This window comes from Monomorium pharaonis, chromosome 3 (genome assembly GCF_013373865.1).
Source record: "Monomorium pharaonis isolate MP-MQ-018 chromosome 3, ASM1337386v2, whole genome shotgun sequence".
NCBI classification, from domain to species: domain Eukaryota; kingdom Metazoa; phylum Arthropoda; class Insecta; order Hymenoptera; family Formicidae; genus Monomorium; species Monomorium pharaonis.
Genome location: NC_050469.1, coordinates 111,110 through 133,298, shown reverse-complemented (window position 1 = coordinate 133,298; position 22,189 = coordinate 111,110). Strand labels below are relative to the sequence as shown.

General features: G+C 41.0%; 1 protein-coding gene across 1 annotated transcript in view; it reads right to left on the bottom strand.

The window, feature by feature from the left end:
• Nucleotides 1–15,966, bottom strand: part of LOC105835647 (neurogenic locus Notch protein) — a 131,828-nt gene extending 115,862 nt beyond the window's left edge. The window contains exons 1-2 of the mRNA XM_028194271.2: nucleotides 14,680–15,966; nucleotides 12,827–12,960 (exon numbers count right to left, since the gene is read on the bottom strand). Of these exons, the coding sequence (XP_028050072.1) occupies nucleotides 12,827–12,960; nucleotides 14,680–14,729 (184 nt within the window). The 5' untranslated portion in view covers nucleotides 14,730–15,966. The remainder of the gene's footprint in view (nucleotides 1–12,826; nucleotides 12,961–14,679) is intronic.
• Between the last annotated feature and the right edge of the window lie 6,223 nt (nucleotides 15,967–22,189).

Genomic DNA, 22,189 nt, shown 5'->3' with positions numbered 1-22,189 from the left:
CACTCCGTGAAATGACGCCGTTGTCGTAAGAGAGAATAATAATCGCATTCCGCGATGACGAGGCCGATAGACACGAAAGGAAAGACGGGCGCAAAGTGCGCCCGCCCGGGGAAGGAGGAAGTCACGAGTAATCCTCTTTCGAGAGCGATCTCGCGATGGGAGAGGAGCCAGATTGCCCTGCACACGATTACGCCGCGTTAATAGCATCCTAAACGTTTTTCGCCGTAGATGTAAGAATACTTGGAAAAGAACGACGAAAACCCAAAATCAGATGTAGAAAGAAGAAAGGAAATAAATAGAATAATACAAACCGGCAAACTTTTTTCCAAACATACGCTAATTTTTGGAGACAATTATTTTAAATTATTCTATCGACATAGAATGTTTAATCTCTTTTGTAATTAATTATAAAAAAATTACCCAAACAAAGTAGTTTGAACTTTAATTCTTCCTGAAATTCTCCCTAAAAATCTTTAATTTAATCTTTGAATTTGGTAAAATTACGTTACTATTAATTATGATATATGAAATACCTCTGTTTAGCCCTCGCCAAATATAATTAACTCCATTTTTCTCTTCTTATATTCGTTTTATTGAAATGGTATTTCGCGTTTTACAGACATCTTTCTTACGTTCTCTCCCCCTCTCTCAGCTTTCACTGAACAACGAATACAGAGATCCGGCCGGATGCAGAAAGCGCTCTCACATTTTGCCGCAAGCTTTATGACCTTTTTACGATTAATACGGTCGGAAGGCCGCGATGAAGCGGCATGATCATTTCCGCGCCGGTCTCTCCATGATCTTTCTTCGAAATGGGAGAGGCATCCGCTAATTAAGGGCAATATCGGTGTGGCTAAAGTCTCCCGTAAATATTCCGTAATGTCTTGCAAGGCTTTCGAATTCCCTCTCGATCGAGGGATTATGAAAAGTTGTACTTGCACGTGGAAGAGCACCCGCTGCGTTCACATTTCTATTTGTATCGTATGCAAAGTGTAATTAAAGTGCAAGAGGATAGAACGCAATCGTTGGATAATTCAATGTTGCTTAAGCGCACCGGCAACAATCGCGATTATCATAATCGTTTCTATCGTTACGTTGGCGTTACTATGTCGACAGACAAGAAGCGAAATCCCTTCATTCATATTGAACGACAGGGTGAAAATGTCGATAGTAATCTCGGCCGATTCAATTTGCAGTCACCGCATACATATTTACTTCATTACGCTCGTCATATATGCGTTATAATAAGCGAATGCAGAAATAAAAATGTTATATATATAGTTATGGCATTGACATTTTATTCCGTCAAATTGTGTCTGGATTTTGACAAAGATTTCGCGAGAAAAGCGACTTAGATCCGGCGGAAGGAACAGCGAATTCGCCAGGCAGAGTTAGTCAATCGAAGGCGGTGTCGGGCCTTCTTTACTGTTAGTCGATCAACGGTGGACTCGCGAACAAAGCGATCTTAAATTTATACGCTTCGGTTATCGCTTCCACGAAGAATTCCGGCCGGGTTTGAGTTTACGAGCGCCGACGCGCGCGATAGAATGCGCCGCGCCGCTTGTCGTGCACGCGTGCGTGTGTGCGTGCGTAAAATCGCGCCGCGCGCGCACCGTGGTGCCCGCGAAAAGACCATAGGGTGTCGGAAAGGGGTGCAAGAGAAGGGGAATACGGGAAAGACGGGAGAGGGAGGGAGGGGGCAACCGAAGCGAAGCGGTGGCAAGGGGAAGGTTTTATCGTCGCAATCAAGGGCAACGCGCGAAAGGCAACGTTCTTCTGCCATTACGCCTATGCCATGCCGCTTGGACAAGTTTATGACCGCAGGTGTACCGGTGTCCTCTTCTTTACCTGTATCCGTTCTTGAATCTCTCTTCCTCTCTTCCTCTCGCCTTCTGCTTTCCTCTCCTTTCGGCATTTACCTTCCGTCATTTCATCTCAAATGATATCTTCTCGATAGAGAGCACCGCCGTACTCTCATCGAGGTCTTACATGCATAGGTTAGTCACGCATATCTCAATTGACGTGTCGGTTAAATTTTACTCGAAAGCAGCAATAGCTGCATATACTAATAAATATCCAATTTAGAGAATTATAATGCAGTTTCTAGTGACAAAAAAATAATTGTATTATCGATATGCTTAATTAAAAGACGTCAAAGCTTGAATCTTTTGTGCTAAATATTTCTGAATAATGCTTCTAGTGACAAACGAAAGTTGTCGTTGAACGCATATTATGCATTGAATGGATATTATAAAATAAGGATCGAAACGGTCGCATTCTCGAAGTAGTTTCTGTCGCGCGTGTCTCGACGACGAAGGGCCGAAAATTTCGTTTGGGACGTATACACGTTCCGAGGCGGGGCATAAAGTAACTCCGTGATCACGTTTATGGGAACACGGAGGCGCCGAAGTCAGAGGTCAATCGACTTCCACCGGGGATGACCTCCCGGAGAAGCAACGCGTCCCCCTGTGCCTCCGCGCATCGCCACGTAAGTACGGTGAACCCTTTCCCCATGCGTTCGACGCGTGCATAACACCGTGTGGACCGTGCACATCGGTGTATATTCGTTGATACACACACACACACATCACACGCGCAAACGTGTGGACCGTCGCCGTCGTATCGATACGCGGTTTGCGGTTTTCATGCAAGGGAAGCTCGGTGAGAATACGAGGACAATCGAAAAACTACCGCGTGTAAAATATTGCCATCTATATCATTTTTATTACAAAATATGATTAAAAAATTCTATACGCAGAAAAACTGCTGATTTTCCTCCAATTAAAAATTTTTCTATTGTGCGCTCAAAAGTATTTGCTCACTTTGTCTCTCTTGAATAAATAATGAGATTTAAAAAAAAGTGACTTTCAATCTTTCTTCCTAATCTTCTACATGTTAAGCTTAATAATAATCTTGATGGTTCGAAATTTCACATTGTGTGTATGTAAAGAGAGCGTAATAGAATTAGAAATTTTTTAGAATGAATTTGCGATATGCTAAGGCTAGTCATAAAATTTGCGCTTTATCGAAGATCTAAATTCAAAATATATAAGATTTTTTATAAGATTTTGATGATCATTTCTTGATAATGGCAAACTACAGAGAGGTTACCTTACTCAGGCAGTCACTATGGAGCATGTATAAACATCAAATGGAAATCAGGATTTTCAATCATGGAAGAACCGACTTGAAAGAAAAAAGTCTAGATCGTGATTTCTTTTTCAGACCATGCTAGATACAAATATATTTCGCTGAGTTTAGATTTATATTTAAATGTATGCAATGATAAATCTTACATTCTTATTCGCGAATAAATAAAACGTGATACGTGATATAAATTATTTTCTTGCTGTATACAGGAAATTAAAGTGTCTTCCCCTTCTTCGAAATTATACCGGTTTCGATCCTTGCTCTCAGAAGTGGCAATAAAGATATTTGTAGGGAAGTAAAAAAGCTGTGTCGAGATGAAATCGGAAAGACAAATGATGTCTCTTTGTATATTCGGAAAGCGGAAGAAATCCAGCTAGAAACTTGTTTCACGAATGAAAATCGACCCGAAGAGATCTTGACTCGTTTCAGCATTACGGCGACCCTGAATCGTATCGCATCGGATCTAATTAAAAACGGTTGCATTCACTCGCAAAACTGGTTCCTCTCCCGTGTTTATCACGTCGACGGGCTCCTTTCAAGTCTATCTAAAGAGCATTCTGATAGAATTATTTTCACCACAATTGTGTCATATCTATTCTCAGAAAGAGACATTATGCATATAATGTAAAAAAAAAGGGAATGCATCACCAAGCAAATTCTATTATTTCACAGATGAAAAAAAAAAGGTGAATTCGCGGAAGCTTCAAAAGCACGTGGTAGCAATCGATAGGCTCATAAAAAAAGTCAGCCTATCACGAAAGCAATCGTACGCGAAGTCGTCAAGATAGGCCTGCGGTCTCACAGGAATGATCCGATCAGTCCGCGCAGTGATGATCAAATGTGCGTACTCGCGTGTATGCGTTCGTGTGCAAGGCAGATATATTTAATAAGAGACCGAATAGAGAGAGAGAGAGTGCGGAGTGAGGAGAGGAGAATCGAGAAGAACCTGATATGGTAATGGTAAAATATGAAGAGTACGAGAAAGGGTTGCCGCGAGAGTTCGTAGATGGTATCGAGTAGAGAAGAGAATATAAGGACCAATGGAAAAGGAACAAACGAAGAAGAGAAAAGAGAGAGACAGAGAAAGACAAGAGGAGAGGAACAAGGTATTGGCGTGCGGCGGCTTTACGAGCGACTCGATGATTCTTCGCAATCTCGGGGAGAGGGGGAAGAGGAGAAGGGAGGGGAACTCGTTCGGATTCGCGCCGGGGCCCTACTTTTATCATGCCGCAAGAGAGCAAACGCTACGTGGTCGCTTTCTACGGGGTGTGGTCCCCTTTCTATGCAGATCGTCTCCCTGCCACGTCCCTGTCGCATCATCGACCGAGACCCTGTTGTTTTCGAACGGGAATATCGCACATCTGCTTTGTCAATTGAGATCCCACGTGAATTCGAGAATAAATTCAAGCGGCTAGCGCGTATATTAAAATGGTAGGGAGAATGGAATTTAATTAGGCGGATAAATAGACCTGCATACACAGGGACAATCCGTAAGTACGCTTGAAAATATTAGAAATTTCGATGGATTATCGTGAAAAAAATTACACTGAGCAAAAATTGCAGGTAGAAATATCAAGTTTTTTTTTTTGTTACATTTTGCGAACGGATGCGAAAATGCGTTATTCAAATGATTTAAATGTCAAACGTGCCGAACGTTCAGTGTAACGCTGAAATATAGCGTCTAATATAATGACATTACGATGCAATGGATCTTATAAATTAATCCAGATTTACATTCACAACGCGGTGGCGAACCGCGCCCGATTCCGGCTACTTCCAGTAGTAGCATTCAGCTCAGTTTACACCGCGTGTGGGTGTGGATTTATCGTTCTACCGGAGACGCAGACAAAAGGGACCGTGGCTTCTCTCTCTATCATCTGGATAAATAAAAGGTGCCCACGAGGAAGATATCTCGCAGAGATATTCATCTCCCACGATATAAAGTTCAATGGACTATTCTACTTTATGATTACGTACAAGTTTAATATTATTTCTCACAACGTAAACACTTGAATCAAGTAAAATTAAATTTATGTTTTTTCTAAACTATTTTCTTACCACGTTAGACGCGTAATTTCATTTAAAGTAATATATGATATTAGTGTAATTTCATACAGAAAGACATTTACCTTTATCAGGATTCAAAATTCTGAGATTATTTTTTATTCTAATCTTTAATAAAAATAAAATTATAATGCATATCCTTCCTATATATCAAATAATACCAGCACAAAATAGTACAGACATTATACAGTTACGTGATTAAACAAATTACTATATAACAAATCAACATAATGTTATAATAACCGTTCAATAGAGTATTTATTTTGATTTACATCCGATATTTAGTTGATTTCGCATCAGTGCAATTTATGTTTCATAGAAGGGTGTGACACATTTCTCGCCCTGATTCAGACCGATTCCCCAGAGATTCGTGTCGAGTCTCGCGACACATCGAGACCTCAATGAGCGAGAAACGAAATCGAAAGGGGTTCCACAGCGCATCTGTGCTGATTTGACCGAATCGTGGGAACGTAAAAATGTTCACAAAATTCGTACGTTACTACGCCCGACCGATAATATATTTCGCTAGCCTGTTACACGTTTGTTTATATGCATGTAACATAATAGCGTATAAATTTTCGCACGGTAATTTCTGGGCAAGCAACGTTCCGAGCACTACGCTCGCATATGAAAGATATAAAACATACAAACATACAAACACTGATGTAACACGAGTTCTTCGCGATCTCCAACTCTTATGCAAATAGATTGGTCCTTATTGAGATAAGAGTTACGAGTAAGCAGTAAGAATATTAAACAAAATTGTAACTTTACGATTACCGCACGTGTAATGAGCTACACTCTCTCATACCGCAAGCTTTACGATCTCGAATTCGGAGGACCAGAGGGAGGACAAGAGCCTCAGGTTGGAGTCACGTCTCGTCTAGAGAGCGGCGGCTCGGACTCATTTATCGTGTCCCCTTCCAACCTTTCCCGGTGAGCTTATGAGAATGAAACGCTAGCGGTGGTACTTATATCCTCGTGGCCACAGGCAGCCATGGACAATGACTGGTATCTGTCACTGTCGCGAGGAATTGTGAGCTGAGCGTATCCAGTCCGAGATCGGTGTCTCCACGTCTCTCGGAAGCTCCAGCCTCACATTTTTTTGTTTGTTTGGACGACTGATTTGTTTCGACACCAGCGGGGGTTGAAGCGAGCGAGAGACACCGTTACTAAGCGTAATGATTTTTATTGTAATCGCATCGGAATCACAAGTTGGAAAACATGAGTAAGGACAAGTAATAATTATTTAAGCTATCGAAACATTTTATACGTATAATCAAAACATATTAATTCACTGAAACGTCGCAAGTCGATATATAATTTTAAAAATTATAAGCAAATTCATCCAGAAAATATTCTGGAACTTTAATGGGTTTTGATAAGTATTTGATTAACTTTCAATTTAAGATAATTCGATCAAAGAATTATAACAATCAAATATTATATATAGCTAATATAAGTTGTTCAGACTTATATAATCATTTTCTTTTAATCGGTGCATACAACAGCAGAAAGTGAATTTAGGAAATGCTATTTCTCAACTTTCTTGAAAAATAAAACAGTTCATATAAAACTGTGCAATTACAGAGACAATCTTCGTCAATTCAATAATAGAGTTTATCTATAATGGAAAAAGCCAATTGTGCATATCACTTGCTGCCACTTTGCGTTACCTTGGCGTGCAAACTCCTACGTATTTGAGAGCTTGAGAGCCAAGTTAGAGATCCGGAAGAACGAGTCGGAGAATGATGGTGACGACACGTCGGACTGCGCAGTGAAATAGATCTAACCCGGGACTCTCTCGGGACAATACGCGAGAAGGAAGGCATACACGAGACGTACACCATGAGAGGACACTTGTCAGGTGTCGTCGTACGCGCCCGTTTTGTTGCTCGATTGTTCACGGCTATTAATTAAGCAACATCGCGCCGAGAGGACAGTTTTTGTGTCGGATTAGAAGAGAACACGGAGAAACATATTCAAGATGACACAACGAAGGAAGGCATAAGTAACACTCACAAAGCGGCAAAACGTTCGAGAGAAACGTGGTCGGTATGAATGACCAGCCTGCGAGGAGAATTGGAGAGATTTAATTAAGTGTTGAGTCCTGCTCGACTAATAGAGAACGATGTAACCGAGAAGTCAATAATATTCTTTCTCTCTTCCTCTTTGCGAGTCCGCGCGACCATGTGGATTCAATCGCTTTTAAACGTGCCTAAAAGACGTCCCTACAAACGTAGATAGCGATGCCACGCTAGAGGTGTGGGTGGCGAGAGAGGTGCGCGCATACATAACTCGGCGTTAAAATTCGTGTACCGTTGCGCGAATCGTAGAGATGCGAGACGACACGTGGGAACGAGCCGCGAGTTATCGCGCATCGATGTAATAATTATCAGCAGATCGATCGCGACGCGTGACGGAAAACTCCGGTCAATTATTCGTTCGTTTCCGCGTACCGTACTAGGTAAAGTACCGCTTACGCATTCGGCGAGTACACAAGAAGGAGACTGCGATGATGTACATGCACACAATGCATAACCCTACGTTCCGGTTAAACGGACAAGAGAATGCGAGACATTATTGGCGTACGTTGCGGAGAATGCAATTTGATTGTCAAACATCCTTTACATATTTTAGACAAATTGTTAATATTTTGAATATCAAAAATTTAAAAAAAAGATAAAAGTAAGAAGAGCAAGAGTTAAATTTAAGATAAAAGAAATATAATGCTTGACACAATTTTTCTACGAAACAAATAAATTATTAAAATCTTTCAACATTTCTGGTAACAAAAATTTATTAAACACTTTCTTCTTTCTGATAAAATCAATCTAAAAAAAAATTATATCAAAAAAAAGTTTAATATACTTGTAAAATATACAAGTATATATGTAAACAAATTATATTAAAGTATTTTTAAAGAAATTTTGAGATATTAAAAAATACATGTATAATATAACTACAAGATAAAATTGAAACGTAATATCTTTATTCTCTCAATTGATCTTTAATCTTCTTCTACTTCCTCTAATCTTCGACATATTCTTTGGCGCATAAATTCTACGCTATAATTCACTATGGAAAAAGAGAAAGCAAGAAGTACGAAACAAACGTGCATTTTATTTCGCGAATTCTCCGGCCCTCCGCTGATCTTCCGATCGCTATGCTACGCACTTTATGCCCGTGCAACGGCATAAATCAGCCCGAGAATGGATAACCATCCACCTCGTTCTTCCTCAATGCATCCCAATGTGATGTCCATCCGCGCATAGAAAATACTCTATAATACGTTTATACGTGGACTGTGTTACTATCTTACATGTAGTCTATGTATAAGCGATAACTCGATCAGCAGTGATTAGTGGCAATTGTGCTTTTATTTGCAAAGAATAAAATAAGCGATAGTTTATTTTTTTCCATATATTTTATATAACAAACTTACGTGCGTTTATATCATAGTCGCAAGAGATTCTATGTATATATATATAAAGAAATATTTACACATGCAAACGTAACGTGTGTGATTTAATCCTAATTTATTGCATCTTCACGTTCAATACGTTTGTAAATGCACAAATCAATTACAGAAATTACACAGAGTAAAATGAAAGAATGAATATACTCGATTTTCAATCTTCTGGCGTTAATCACACGGTAAAATGAATCAAATCGATTCGATTGGATTGCAGGCAAGTCTTGCTTGATTTCAATTAACGCAGCCTGTAATAGGTCCGTTACAATTATTACGAGGAACGAGATAGTAGCCGGTTAGTAGAAATAAATTATTGTTTTTCTACTATATAAATGGTCATACCATGTTAATAATGTAAAGAATTATTTAATAAGATAAAATGTCTATTAAAGTGGAAACACCAAGTAAATACAAAATTCAGAAAATAAATTCGGAACCAGCCCTCTCCACAATCCTCTCTGCAGACGACAAGAAGAAGAAACAACAAATTAATCCGTATTAGATTATTAACGGAAGCACGCACCGTCTCTCGCGAGACTATTCAATCCTCCGCAGTGGTGCCGACAAAGTACAACTTTAACAATAAATTCGAGTTTCTTGTCGATCGTCGCGGCAAGGATAAAACCGGTGATTTAATTCATCCACAAGAACTTTGCCGAGCCAGTAGAATCGTCGTCGCGGTCGATTAATCGGCAAGACTTCTCCTCGCTCTTTTCCATCCATTCCGAATTCGTTCGCTCTGTAGCATCTTACATGTGCTCGCGCGCTATGTGTGTAACGAGTGAATCAGAACGGGAATGAAACGAACGAAGGAAACGGTAGATCGGGAAGGTAGTTCAACTTGGAAACCAGAAAACGAATAGTTGCAAGGAAAGAACGGGAGAACCGAGTCATCTCTCTCTCTCTCCCCCCCCCCCCCTTCCCTACCCTTTCTATTTCTCCGCCCTCTCTCCTTCCATCTTCCTTTCTCCACTCGGGGATCGTCTTCCCTTCTTCTTTCAACTGATTAATCTACGGCCGCGCGGTTAATCGTTTAACCGGCGCTCGATAGAGCAGTTTCTAATTAGCGGCACGGAATGGAGGAGGCGTGATCGGATCGCTCGACGAGGAAAATTCCTCGCTAGACAGAACCGTCCTTAGGCAGGAGACAGAGCGGAGTACCCAAGGTAAAGCGGAAATGGAACGAGAGAAGAAGGCGGCACACAGATGGCTCGTGCTCGGTACGAAGAAAAGCCAGGCGAGGAGTTAAGAGAGCGGGTTGCTGTAAATTGAACCATTACGACTAGCTAAGCGACTAAATCGACCACTCGAACTTGCACCAAGAGTCCCGCCGAGGATAGTTACGAGCTCTCGAGCCCGCGGTGAAGAGCTCTTTTTCGCACAGAAAGCAAGCAAAAACTAAGCATAACTAAAGTGAGCTGAGAACCAATGCAAAGATATCGACAATGAGAAGAGAGAGAAAATATGACGGAAGGCGTGCGTAAGTGTGCTGCTGCAAATTGAACTATTACAACTAACGACGCGAGCGAATTATTTCGCTCAATGCGGCAGCTTGCGAACGGACATTTTATTCTAGTAATGCCGTCTCGAAGAATACAGAGTTAAAATTAAAAAACGAGTAATAAAAAGCCATATTCACACATAAGTTTGGGAAAGGTTTATAAAGATTTAAATAAATTAGATAATTATTTCTAAATTAAAAAGAAATATACCCAATAAAATTGCACAATTCCATTGCACAAGCAATATTTGCCAATTGATTGGAATATTTTGCATACCTGAGAAAATTTTTTCTCTCACGTAAAAAATAAGTTTCTTAAATTAATTTTATATTATATTTCTCTCATAATCTCTCTCTCGAAAATGTATATCAGTGATGCGAATATAAACCAGGAATCTTATGCCTGAAATTTCTACATTAATGTTGATTATCAAGGAATATTTACAGGATAGTTGTGGCGCACGCGACTGATTGGCCGCAATTGCGGCGAATTAACACCGACATGTTAAAAAGAAGACGAGGAAAATAAAGAAAGTAGAGAATCTTTACGACGGTAATGCGCAAGGGGGAAACGCGAACGTTAAAAAGAAATTCCTCGGCTGAGAAAGCTCATCAATTCCTCGCGGGATGCAAAACCCCGGTACGGTTTGTGGTCTCTGGCGACCAGAGATGATCCGTATGATCCCCGAGCCCGCGGTTTTCTCGCGTTAACGATCGCCGGGGCGCACAAGAAGACCGGGGCACGCCTTCTTCGAGTTTCGATCCCTTGCGACTTATTGGAGTGTCACGGAAAGAGGAAGAGCCAAGCCGCGGCGATGCGTTTTACAGGAGCGTGCGGAAGGCGTCGTCCCGAGGCGGAGAAGGCGATAATGACGGGCGGCCTCGCTCTCTTCAGCCTCGTTCGAGGCTGAAACGACCGGGAAGAAGAAGAAGCCGGGAAGAGGATGATCGAAATAAAAGCCACGGTGCGTGTAGTTATGCGCCGACTTCCTCGGGCTATTGCCCCGACCGAAAGCTTTTTTTAAGCGAATGCCCGCAGAAAACGTAACGCGGCACTTTTTGCTCCGGTGTAATATCGTAAAGTACGTTTTAATACGTAGCGATGCGCGTAAGCGAAGCTATGCAAAATATGTGCTCGCAGCGTTCACTTTTTTGCTCCCCTTCTCCCTACGTCTTAAGAATATCTATAAATTTATGAATGCGCGCGATAAACTCAGATTCAATTAAAACCAAGCAAGCGTAATGAAATTAACGTAGAGTCCTTAAATTTCGTTTCGATATAATCTTCAAAGGAAGTTAAATTGCTTTTTTTTTATGTAAAATAAAAAATATCGAAACGCGTGAACGGAACGGAGTCACGTGTATTTACAAAAACCAAAATACGAATACATTGCGATCAGATTAAAATGACGTATGTAAAAACAAAATTAGTATAAAAAATTCAAATGTGGAGCATTAAATGACGCATGATACATCGCACAAAATACCAGAAAGTACGTAACAATCATCACCGAAGAGCCGTCTGCAAAAAGGTAGGACTCATTCGCTCGCGTTTCTTTAACGGGAAAAGACTTGCGCCGGCAAGGTGAACGAAGAAGAGGAAGGACAGGGGAAGAGAGGAGAGAGGGGAGGAAAGGAGGAGAACGAAGAAGCGGACGCGCGGCAGAAGGTGGGGTCGCCATGGTTGTGGTCCGCCTGGGAAAAAGAGGACCACGCATTGTAACCCAGAGAGCGAGGAGGCCACGCTAGGCTGACCCTAGGCTTTACATTAAACCGTCTTCTACCGTGTACACACGCACGTAAATGGCCGTATCGGCCACCCACCCCCCTGGCCCGGGTTTGTACCTGTTGCACCGAGTAATCACTGCCCTGTAAGAGAGAGAGAGAAAGATGGGGAGAGCTCTTTCCTCCGCCCTCTTGGCATTTTCCCGTGGGGCGGGAAATTACGCGCGACGGGCGCGAAGGATCCTCTTTAAAGGCCCGCGGTAAACAGAGTGGAACGCGCGAGAACCTCCGAAAGGGCCCTTCCCAAATCCCGCGATGTATTATCCGAACAATTAGACCGCCGGAGACTTTTGTGTTCGAAAACGCTGGTACGATCGCGGTGAGAGTTGCGAGTCTCGGCCGGACCGCCCGAGACTCCGTGAGAAAATCGTCCTCGGTACGGTTTTTCGGTATAGAAATCGCGGGATTTTGGGAAGAGCCTCGATAACAGAGGAGAGAACGAAAGTTACTCATTACGTCGCTCCGGAAGCGATCGCGACAAGGGAGGAGAAAAGGAGAAATCCGAGGAGCGTACATGTAACTTCCACGTAACTGTAACTGATCATATAGAATCGCTATAATATAGCTCTGAAGAGAGGCCGCGACGCGAACGTAGATTCCGCTGTCATTCCTGTTACCTTGGACGAGGTAATTCTGACGCGGAGGAGGGCGAGGTCGGTGGAAGAGAAAAAAGATATAAAAACAAGAGTCCGCACACATCACGAGGAAAGAGAGAAAGAGAGAGAGAGAGAAAGAGAGAGATCGTACGTGTTAATACGAAGTTTCATCTTTCGCGGGATCGGGGGTATAACGTAGCGCGATGAGATTCCACGGCGCGATATGACGGGGTAAAAAGTTTGCGCGGTACTCACCTTCGGGGCAGATGCACTCGTAGGCATGTTCGCTAACCTGATGGCACGAGCCTCCGTTTTCACACGGTGACGGATCGCAGGGGATGTAGTCGCTCTCGCAGTTCTGCCCGGTGTATCCGCTCGAGCACATACATCTGCAAAGCGAAAGTAACATTTTAGAGAAACACGTAGAAAGAAGTGCGATGTAGGTGGCAGTTTTTTAAATAAGTAATCAACATTCTTCTTATCAATGTTACGAAAAAAACAATAGCTCGCTGCACGAGTTTAACGTCTGTATAAGATCTGATGACTCAACAAAGAATTTATGTCTGAAAATAATGATGAATTGCTAGATCAACTAAATCTAACAATAAAAATTTCTAATATAATAATCTTTCTTCTCCAATACAGTAAAAATATGCGCCATCTTAGCTAATGTTTTATCAAACATTTTTATTCATAAATTTAATTGATTTTCGCAGAAAGTTGTGTTATTATAATAAAGATGATTAGTTATAATCGCTAATTTTATTTAAAAAAATTAGCTGTCTATATGTAATTTTGTTAAAGTCAAATTCTTCATTGTTTTAACATATCCTTTCTTCCGTATAGCATATGAATAGTATACACGCGTGGCATCGAGTTACCATGCAGCACGAGGAACGTAATAACGCGTAAGGCGATCCAAAGATAATAAAAAAGCGAAACGTCAATTCCATCGATTCGCGTCGACGTGCAACGATAATCGAAAGAAAGTGACACCAATGATCACGCCACCCGTCTCGGACAACGATTGTATATACTGTTCTTCAGAAACGATAGTAGGTACTAGCGCGATCGCAATGATTACGAGAATCTATCGAATGGCATATAAATATCTTTGGTAAATAAGCTGCTAAAAATCGTCAAAGGTCAAACGTCGAAAGAATTTCACTTTTGTAGGAGAAGCTTAACCAATATGTTGCACGATAATCACTTTTACTTTAAAAGTCACTATTCGATTCCAACAAGATCTTTTCGCAAATCAAAACAATTGCCGTTCTAATATGATACTTGCAATAATAATTGTAAAATATATGATAAAAATAATACAGTGATTCCAGTTATGAGTCGAACTAATTATGAGTCAAAAGTTTCAAAATTGTTTTATAAACATACATGTATTAATTAAAATTACAGAAAATTTGTTTACTTTATTCTTTAACTTCTTTTAATTACTGTAACATTACCTTTCCAATCATTACTGATATTTACTAAAAAAAAGCGAAAGATTATCTTTAACGAACTCTCTAATAAACTCTCTGAATACTTTTTTAATAATTGCCTTCGAAATTAATACTTTCAGTAAATTGTGTTGAGTTCATTAAACATACAATAATATACATTAAAAACGTACATCAATATGCATAAACGTACGTTTAATTGTCAACAATATCAACTTACGAGATTTATGCACAAACATTTTTTTTATCTATAACACAGTTCAAGTACATTTTTAAATGTTTTTTCAAAATTCACAATCAGATTATTGAATATACATAATAAATTTTCTTTAAAATTATATATATATATATATATATATATATATATGTAATTATTTATTTAATTTAAAAAAACCGCTGAATAATTCGTTTTGAATCACAAATCTAGAGAAAGTTAATTAAGTTATTTTATAATTATTGCGAATATAATTATCTCTGCGTCATTTCCCTTAAACTATAAATATTTGCAATTCGTTCATGCTTCATTCTTCGTCTTAAGGATTACGATACTTTTACACGAATCTCACACATTCGCCAAAAATGCACCCATCAATAAATAATTCGGTATTATTTCATTTTGCGAAAATTTTTTTATCCGCGGCACGAACGTACCTTGAACTCGCAACGAGCAGGAGTAGCAGAAACACACGGGTAAGATACATTTTTGCTTGCAATCGATGCCCACGAACGATCGCAACGATAGAACGTAATCCTCATATTTCGACGAAGGAGCTTGGGCCGCGAAACGTTCACTTCATTCTCGAAGAACAAAGATCGCCGGGGGCGGTCGATTTTCCACAAGAAGATCACCCCCGCACTCCTCGTACTGAACACCTCGGTACTGATATATATCCTCCACTTTAATAATGACGTATAACCTTTCACAGTTCACTATCGCACTGCCCTCGGGCCACACGCGAGAGAAAAAGAGAGAAAGAGAGAAAGAGAGAGAGAGTGAGAGAGAGAGAGAAAGAGAGAGCGCTTACCGACAAGATCACAATAAGATCGAAACGAGAGCACAAAAGAAGAAACAATCCCACGGGCGATATTCGCCGATCACTGTGCTAATAACAATATACATATAATATAATCCAATGTCGACGAATGAAAAGTTGATGTTTCAACGGATCGCCGCTGGCGGATTCGAAGGATCCAACGGAATTGGATAAAAAAAAAAAACTCTCCGGGAGTATCACCGGGGCGATCTCGGAGCAGCGCGGCTTTCCCTTCTTTCGCGGCACGACCCCAGCAGGCCGTCCGGCGTTCTCCTTTTCATCCTGTTCCCGCGCGCTACCTCGTCTCGCGCATCGAACGGGAGGTGAGAGATGAAATGCCCCTCGCCGCTTTCCTCGTGCGTTCCGCTTCTTCCGGTGCGCGCGTACGCCGCCGCCCTGTCGGGGTTCTCGCGTGCGCGCGCGTCGCCACCTGTCAGCACGCGACCACCACGCGATCCGCGTACGTTCGTTTTCTCGAGCCCTCCAGCCGAACGTTAACTCAGCGCCTGCTGATCCGCTCCTCACGGCGACGACGAAGTCGGAGTTTAAACACCACTGCGCGTAGAAAGTTGACGTTGATCGTCCAGCTCCAGATCCGTAGGAACGAGGGTCGAGTTCCCGCCTTTCGTCCCCGAATTAGATTTTCCGCGCTCCAACCTCGCTCCAATCGGGGATTTACCGTCTTCACACGGACGAGATCCGCCGACTTCACTACACTTCACCGGTGGTTTCGACGCGACCACCTGTAGCCACGCGCGCGCCCAAAACGCGAAATCAGACGGGGAAAACGCGCGCGCGCGCAAAACGTGCGTCGTCCTCGAACGGCTGGCGACTGACTAATCTTACCTTCCGCCGCACACCGCCCAGAGGGCACCAGCGTCGCATTTCGCACGACCGACCCCTCCGCGCGCGTTCGCGGTCGCGCCCCCCCGTCGCTCGTACACGCGCGCTTTCTCTTTCTCTTCGCCGCCGATCTCCACGCTTCCCCCTCTCCCTCCCTCCCACTCTCTTTCTCTCTCTCTCTCTCAACTCTCCCGCCCTCGCGTGCTTGGCGCACCGCAGTCTCTCTTTCTCTCTCTTTCCCTTATGCTCCCACCTGACAAGTCGATTAACCACGTTGACTCTACTACTAGTTGACCAAGACTTTGTTACCTTTTTTTTTATAGCAGTAAAAAGCAGATTAAAATTTATATTTAAATTTTAATATTATAATAAAGAATTATTTGAAATTAAAGTTCTTGTGTTAGGATTTAAGTACCTTGCATATTCGATAGAGGTGTACAAATCAAGGATTTGTAAAGTTAAATCGAATCGAATCTTTTTGAGACAAGTATGGATTGAATTCAAATAAAATTTCCCGAATTTATATTATATGCTAATTTAAATAAAGTATTTTCAATAACATTGATCTTTTGAGAAAATTAATCGCGCGCAAGAATTTTAAAATATAATTTTTAAAAAAATGTATACTGATAGATGAGCATTGAATACATATCGTATAAGTGATTATCAAAGTGACAATATTTAAATGCACTTCATTAAGAAAATATAATAGCGATTTAAACTTTTATTCTAATTTTTTTAAAAAATTATAACAATCTACAAACCTATAAAACAAATTTACAAAGACAATTGTCAACCGTATATACACAAATATTTGAATAGTTTATAAGATTTAGAAATGATAAAAAAGATTTTAAAAATCGACAAATAATCAAATAAGGAAATTGATGCGCGCTGATACAAGATCCGTTTTGCAGAAAATATAAATGAAACAATTAAAATAGACGAATCGATTCGAAATCGAATCTTAGATGACTCAAAATTTTCAAAATATTTGAATTTGAATATTTGTCAGACTTGAAAACGAATTGAAGCGAATCCACTGTAATTCGATTTGAATTCCAACTATTTACACACCTCTAGCTGCAACATTTACTTTAGGATTTATCAATAGATAAATTATAAGGACATATAAAATTTTCAACACAACGGAATTCTCACGTACTTATTCCACTTAAAAATGAATTATAAATTTGCAATATCAAATTCTACAAATATACATAAATATGTCAAACAGTACCAGCCCTTCCATTCACGATCGGGCGGCACTTTAGCTCAGGTCAACGTGCCTTAATCGTTATTTTCGCGTCCGGGACACGCTTCACCACCGTGCTCCGTTTATATGGCGACAATGTAAATATGTAAATCCGTAAAATGACGGACGTGTTCGGGGCACAGTACATATTTGGGGAGGACCAAGTTGCGTCGGAAGCAAGAGCAATGGATTTGAGAAAAAAAAAGCGTTTACAGAATACACAAAATGTGCACCTTTTGAAATGATGTCGATGCTTGATATGAAAGTTCGAGGTAAAAACTCACCTCCGATCAGGCTTATCGTTACGAAACTTTCGTTAACAAATTGCCGGAAACCAGAAAACATAGACATCGTGTAAAACGTGACAGTCAAATCTCTTTAAGAACATTGTATTCGGCGTTGCGGTATAATGCAAACGTTAGAATATTTACAACTCCGTTATTCAAAATACATATTTTTAGATACATTGAAATGCGATGTTTAATCGTGTAAGACGATTATTTGTCCATTACGCCGTTCAAACAGCCGTCGTCGTTGCGAAGGTGATCGACTTTAAAGTTTAATTTTCGCTTATTTGCCGACATTGTGAGGAGCACCCCAAACGGAAAAATCTGCGGGCACAAAAACGATGCGCCGCGAGGCGTGCTTTCCAAGAGCGAGGGGACGATCCGCATCTTTTCGTTCCCTGCGGGATACTCGATCGGCAGACCGATGATGACGACCCTTCTCTCTCTCTCTCTCTTTGATGTCCTACGGGATCCGATCCCACTTGTACGCGTTGCAGCACCGGCGACGGCTCTCCCTCGCCTAATCCATTATTCCGCGTGAACGATCGCGAATGATTTCCGATATGTTCGATTTTCGAGAGGCCATTCGATCGCACGTGGATTATCTCTCTCTCTCTCTCTCGCGCACGCGATTGCGACGCGACGCCGACGGCGGCGCTCAACGGTCCAGCGAGAATGTTCGATTCGTTTTAAGCTCGCGTCACGGAAAACGAGATTGCTCGCAAGAATGAACAATGCGGGTCGCTGGAGTTGTTTACCTGGGAACACACTTTATTTCGAGATAATTCGGAAGATAGATCCGAAAAAAAGACTCTTTCTCTCTGGAAAATCATTTAAGGTAGTTCTATTGTCAAACAAAAAACAAAATTGGAAGTAAATTCCAATTTTCGATACAACTACTTTTTTTTTCTAGACTGAAAATCGGTTGCCGAATATTTTTATGAGAAAAATAAATATAAGTTGTTAAAATAAATATAAGTTGGCGCATATAAGACGCAAGTTCTCGCGAATCTTTAAGTTTGTATTTCTTTAATTTATTTACCTAAGATTTTTCATAAAAACTTTTATGTTCATTAAACGATTTAAAAAGTAGATATTATAAAAAATTAAGTTGCCGATCACTTTGATTCAACAAATTAATATAAATTGCCAAATTGAGATTTTCACTTTTACAATACCTACTGTAATTCAACTGTTGCAAAATATATTTACACCAATTTTCTCGACAACAGCTGTCGTTTTCGGTAGGCTCGTACAGTGTAAAAAAAATGTAAAATTTAAATAGATCTCTCTTGAGTCTCGAGATTTTACGCGATAAAATTATCTTAACTCTAACCGATGATACGTGTATTGCTCGTCCGCGATAGAAGCATTGAAAGTTAACTGCTCCATTCTTTCATACACTAAAGACTTTGTTACAAAGGACTACGCATGATTAGCATACTCGATGAATTGAGATAGGAAGTACCGCGTCCCGAGTCACGTCGGATTTTTCTTCCGCAATTAATTATTGTCCGGTCACCCTTAATTAATTAGTCATTCGATAAGCGTCGAGATCCCAGCGCCAATTAAGACTTCAGCGTCTAGGATCGGTTCTAGCACCGACGCGCAGCGCGTTTATGTCGACGCCAGGAGCTTCTCCGGCTCACGATCGTGCAGGCTTAATGGAGGAGGTAATCGATGGAAGCTGAACGTATCGCCACGATAAAGTCTAATCGACAAGTATAAACATCTCGTGTGGCATAATCAAAATAAAAGTCCGCCGGCGTGGTCACGAAGCAACTTAAATAAATTTGCGATAAGCAAGGTTCATAGCGATCATGATATTCGTAGCCATATTTATAATTTTACAATTTTATGAGCTAATTAGCGCGTGAGTGTTTATATGTTTTCAACAAGTATAATTTATATATTTGAAATAATAGGAATAATTGTAAAACATAGTTTACAACTATGATTGGCAAGTGCATGTCATTTATTGTTTGTTAAAATGCTTTCTTCACAAGTATTGCGGATAAATTTCATACTAATTATTTATTATTAATGTTAAATTGTACTGTGCGTGTAGCTATACTTTAATCTGAATATGTAATCTTCTTATCTTTGTAAAATTATTATAATAATTATATGTAATCAGTCGTTGTAACAAGGAAACACAATTTTAATTCATTCTAAATTTTAATACTCCAAAAATTATAAGAAGAAACCTAAATTTGTTCTCTCATTCTTTTTAAATATTGATATCTTCTCTTAGCAATTAACATTTAGAAACATTTTCAAGAATTATTACATCGACTTCTTGATAGAGCGATTGCTTAGCAAAACATAGTCATTTCTGAACAAAACTTGCGTTAAAGAAAAAATTATTTACATGGCAAAGTGTATCAGTAAAGTAACGAGATGAGGATGTCTTAGAGATAAAAACAATAAAGAAAAAAATCATAATTATTCTATCCGATTCTTATTCATTTTTTTACTTAAACTTTGTTCTGTTTAAAATCATGAAGACGTTAGCGTTTCATTCCTAACTGCACTTTATCCTTTCTTTCGAAACACATTTCTTTATTCAAGATGATTCTCTCCGATCTAGTTTCTGCAATGTATGCAACTCGGTCGCTTTTTATACATCAGGTAAGACAGTGCAGCGGGGTACGATTGGCCGGCGGCATAATTTCGCTTCGACGGTCGGTCATTTTGCTCGCTGTCGCGAACGTCAGAACGAGCGCGACGTACAAGGGGAGCAACCGCACGCGAAGAAACGAAATGGTCTTCTGCGAAGGAAGAGAGAAGATGACGTCGGATGGGACGGAAGAAGATCGATCCATGGCCATTTTTCAAGAGTCTGGCCCGTAGAAACTTGCGGCAGCTTGTGCATCGCGACAAAAAGTTGTTTTTTCGTGGAGGTCCCTTAATGCGCGTTCTCCTTCGAACGCAGACGGATGAAAAAAGAAGGGTAAGACTGAGAGAGAGAGAGAGAGAGAGAGAGAGAGAGAGAGAAAGAGGGCGGTGGAGAGCTGGTATTAATCGAAAGTCCGTCGACGAAAATCGCCGGGGACTCGCATGCTCGGCTCGCCGAACCTTCCCGTTGCCGGTGCATGATCGCCGTTACGAGACGTTTTGTCATTAGCCTCACCGAAAATTGATACGGGTCTACGTTGTGCGATTTAACTTGCGCCGCCACCGTCGATTTAATTGACGTCAAATTGAAGCGTGGAGAGAAGATTGGATTCGCGAGAGCAGCCGCGCGCTCGTCAAGAAGCCGGGAAGACGAAAGGAGGGGAGAAGAATGTGAAGAGCAGCCCGCCCGAGCGCGTACGTCCCACCGACCGACTCGTTTCCGATCATCTTTACGACACCATCAAATTTCGCGATGAAAAGATCCTCCGACGGAATATTAAGTGCCCTTCGGTTAATAATGTCCTCCCTCTCTGTACAGTCACTGACGCTGCGATGTTTGATTGCGGCTCCGGATAACGAAGAATTACAGTGTTGCGCGGACACCTGCCTCCTCGTGCTTTCTTGTGCCCGTTATTGACACCTCTCGGATGATTTAAAGGCCTGATAAGGACAACACGTATATATATATATATATACACAACGTAAACTTCTTCTTTCTTCCTGTTTACTCTTGCTACATCGTCTGTCGTTTCTCCGGCATTTCTCACACGAGAAACGTTTTTGCGCATGAAAATTATGTACAATGGATATTTAATTCTTTTTGTTCCGATCCAGACATTGCTACACGTTAATGCGATAATCAAAGCAAGTCGAGTTTAATCCACGAGTACGCAATATATGTATCTCGATGATTTATGTAACGCTTTCGCTTTCTCCATTGTAGAAACGTAAGCGAGCAAGTTTTGACAGCGTCCATAAACAGATGAATAATTGCGGCTTAGTTTCTGAAATTACCGAATCTGTTATCGCGACTCACGATAAATCCTCCTCACGATAAACAAAGAAGCTGAGGTTTGTTCCGGTTCGAAGATCGCGCGTTATTCACGGCGAAATATAACGGGAAGTGTGGTTTCCCTCTCCCCCCTCCTCCCCTCCACTCTCATTACAGACGTTACATAAATGTTCGTGAATGTCGATGAAAATCACAGGGGAATGACGGTGTGTTAGCCATCGCGGTTACACGAAGAAGAATATACCTTTTCGTTCTCGCGCGAATCCACGTGATGCGTGCAAAATCGCGGACGAATGAATTTCGCACGAGCGGAATTTAAATCCATACAATCCAGTTGATTGCGCAATAATGCTCGCATTTAATGTACCGATGTGCCGCAACGGACCTTTACGTAAAACGAACGTATACTGTGGCGGCCGTTTTTTTCTTTATGGGCACGTTTGTTGGTACGTCTATTATGCGTTTATGTGCTTCGCTTCGATCAAAATTTCTTACTTAATTTTACACACGTTCAACCGGAGTTTACGATTACCGTTTCGCGTTGTTGCTTTATCGGCGCATTACCTTCCGCATAATAATATCTTTACTCGCGGACAAATTGCTGCGAAATGTCGTAAGAACTGGTGCATAAAACTGCAAAGCCGAGAAAGATCTCGTCGCGGATCAATGCATCCGCAACAGCGCGGTCTTTCGGCTTGTCGCGAGAATCCTTAATTTGCGTCGATTAATCGCGCGCTTGAGTGACAATTCCGCGTCGAGCGTATCGTATGCCAAGTGACGTAAACGGGTACATCGTCAAAAGTAAGAAGCATAATGTCGGATTAACGCGGTT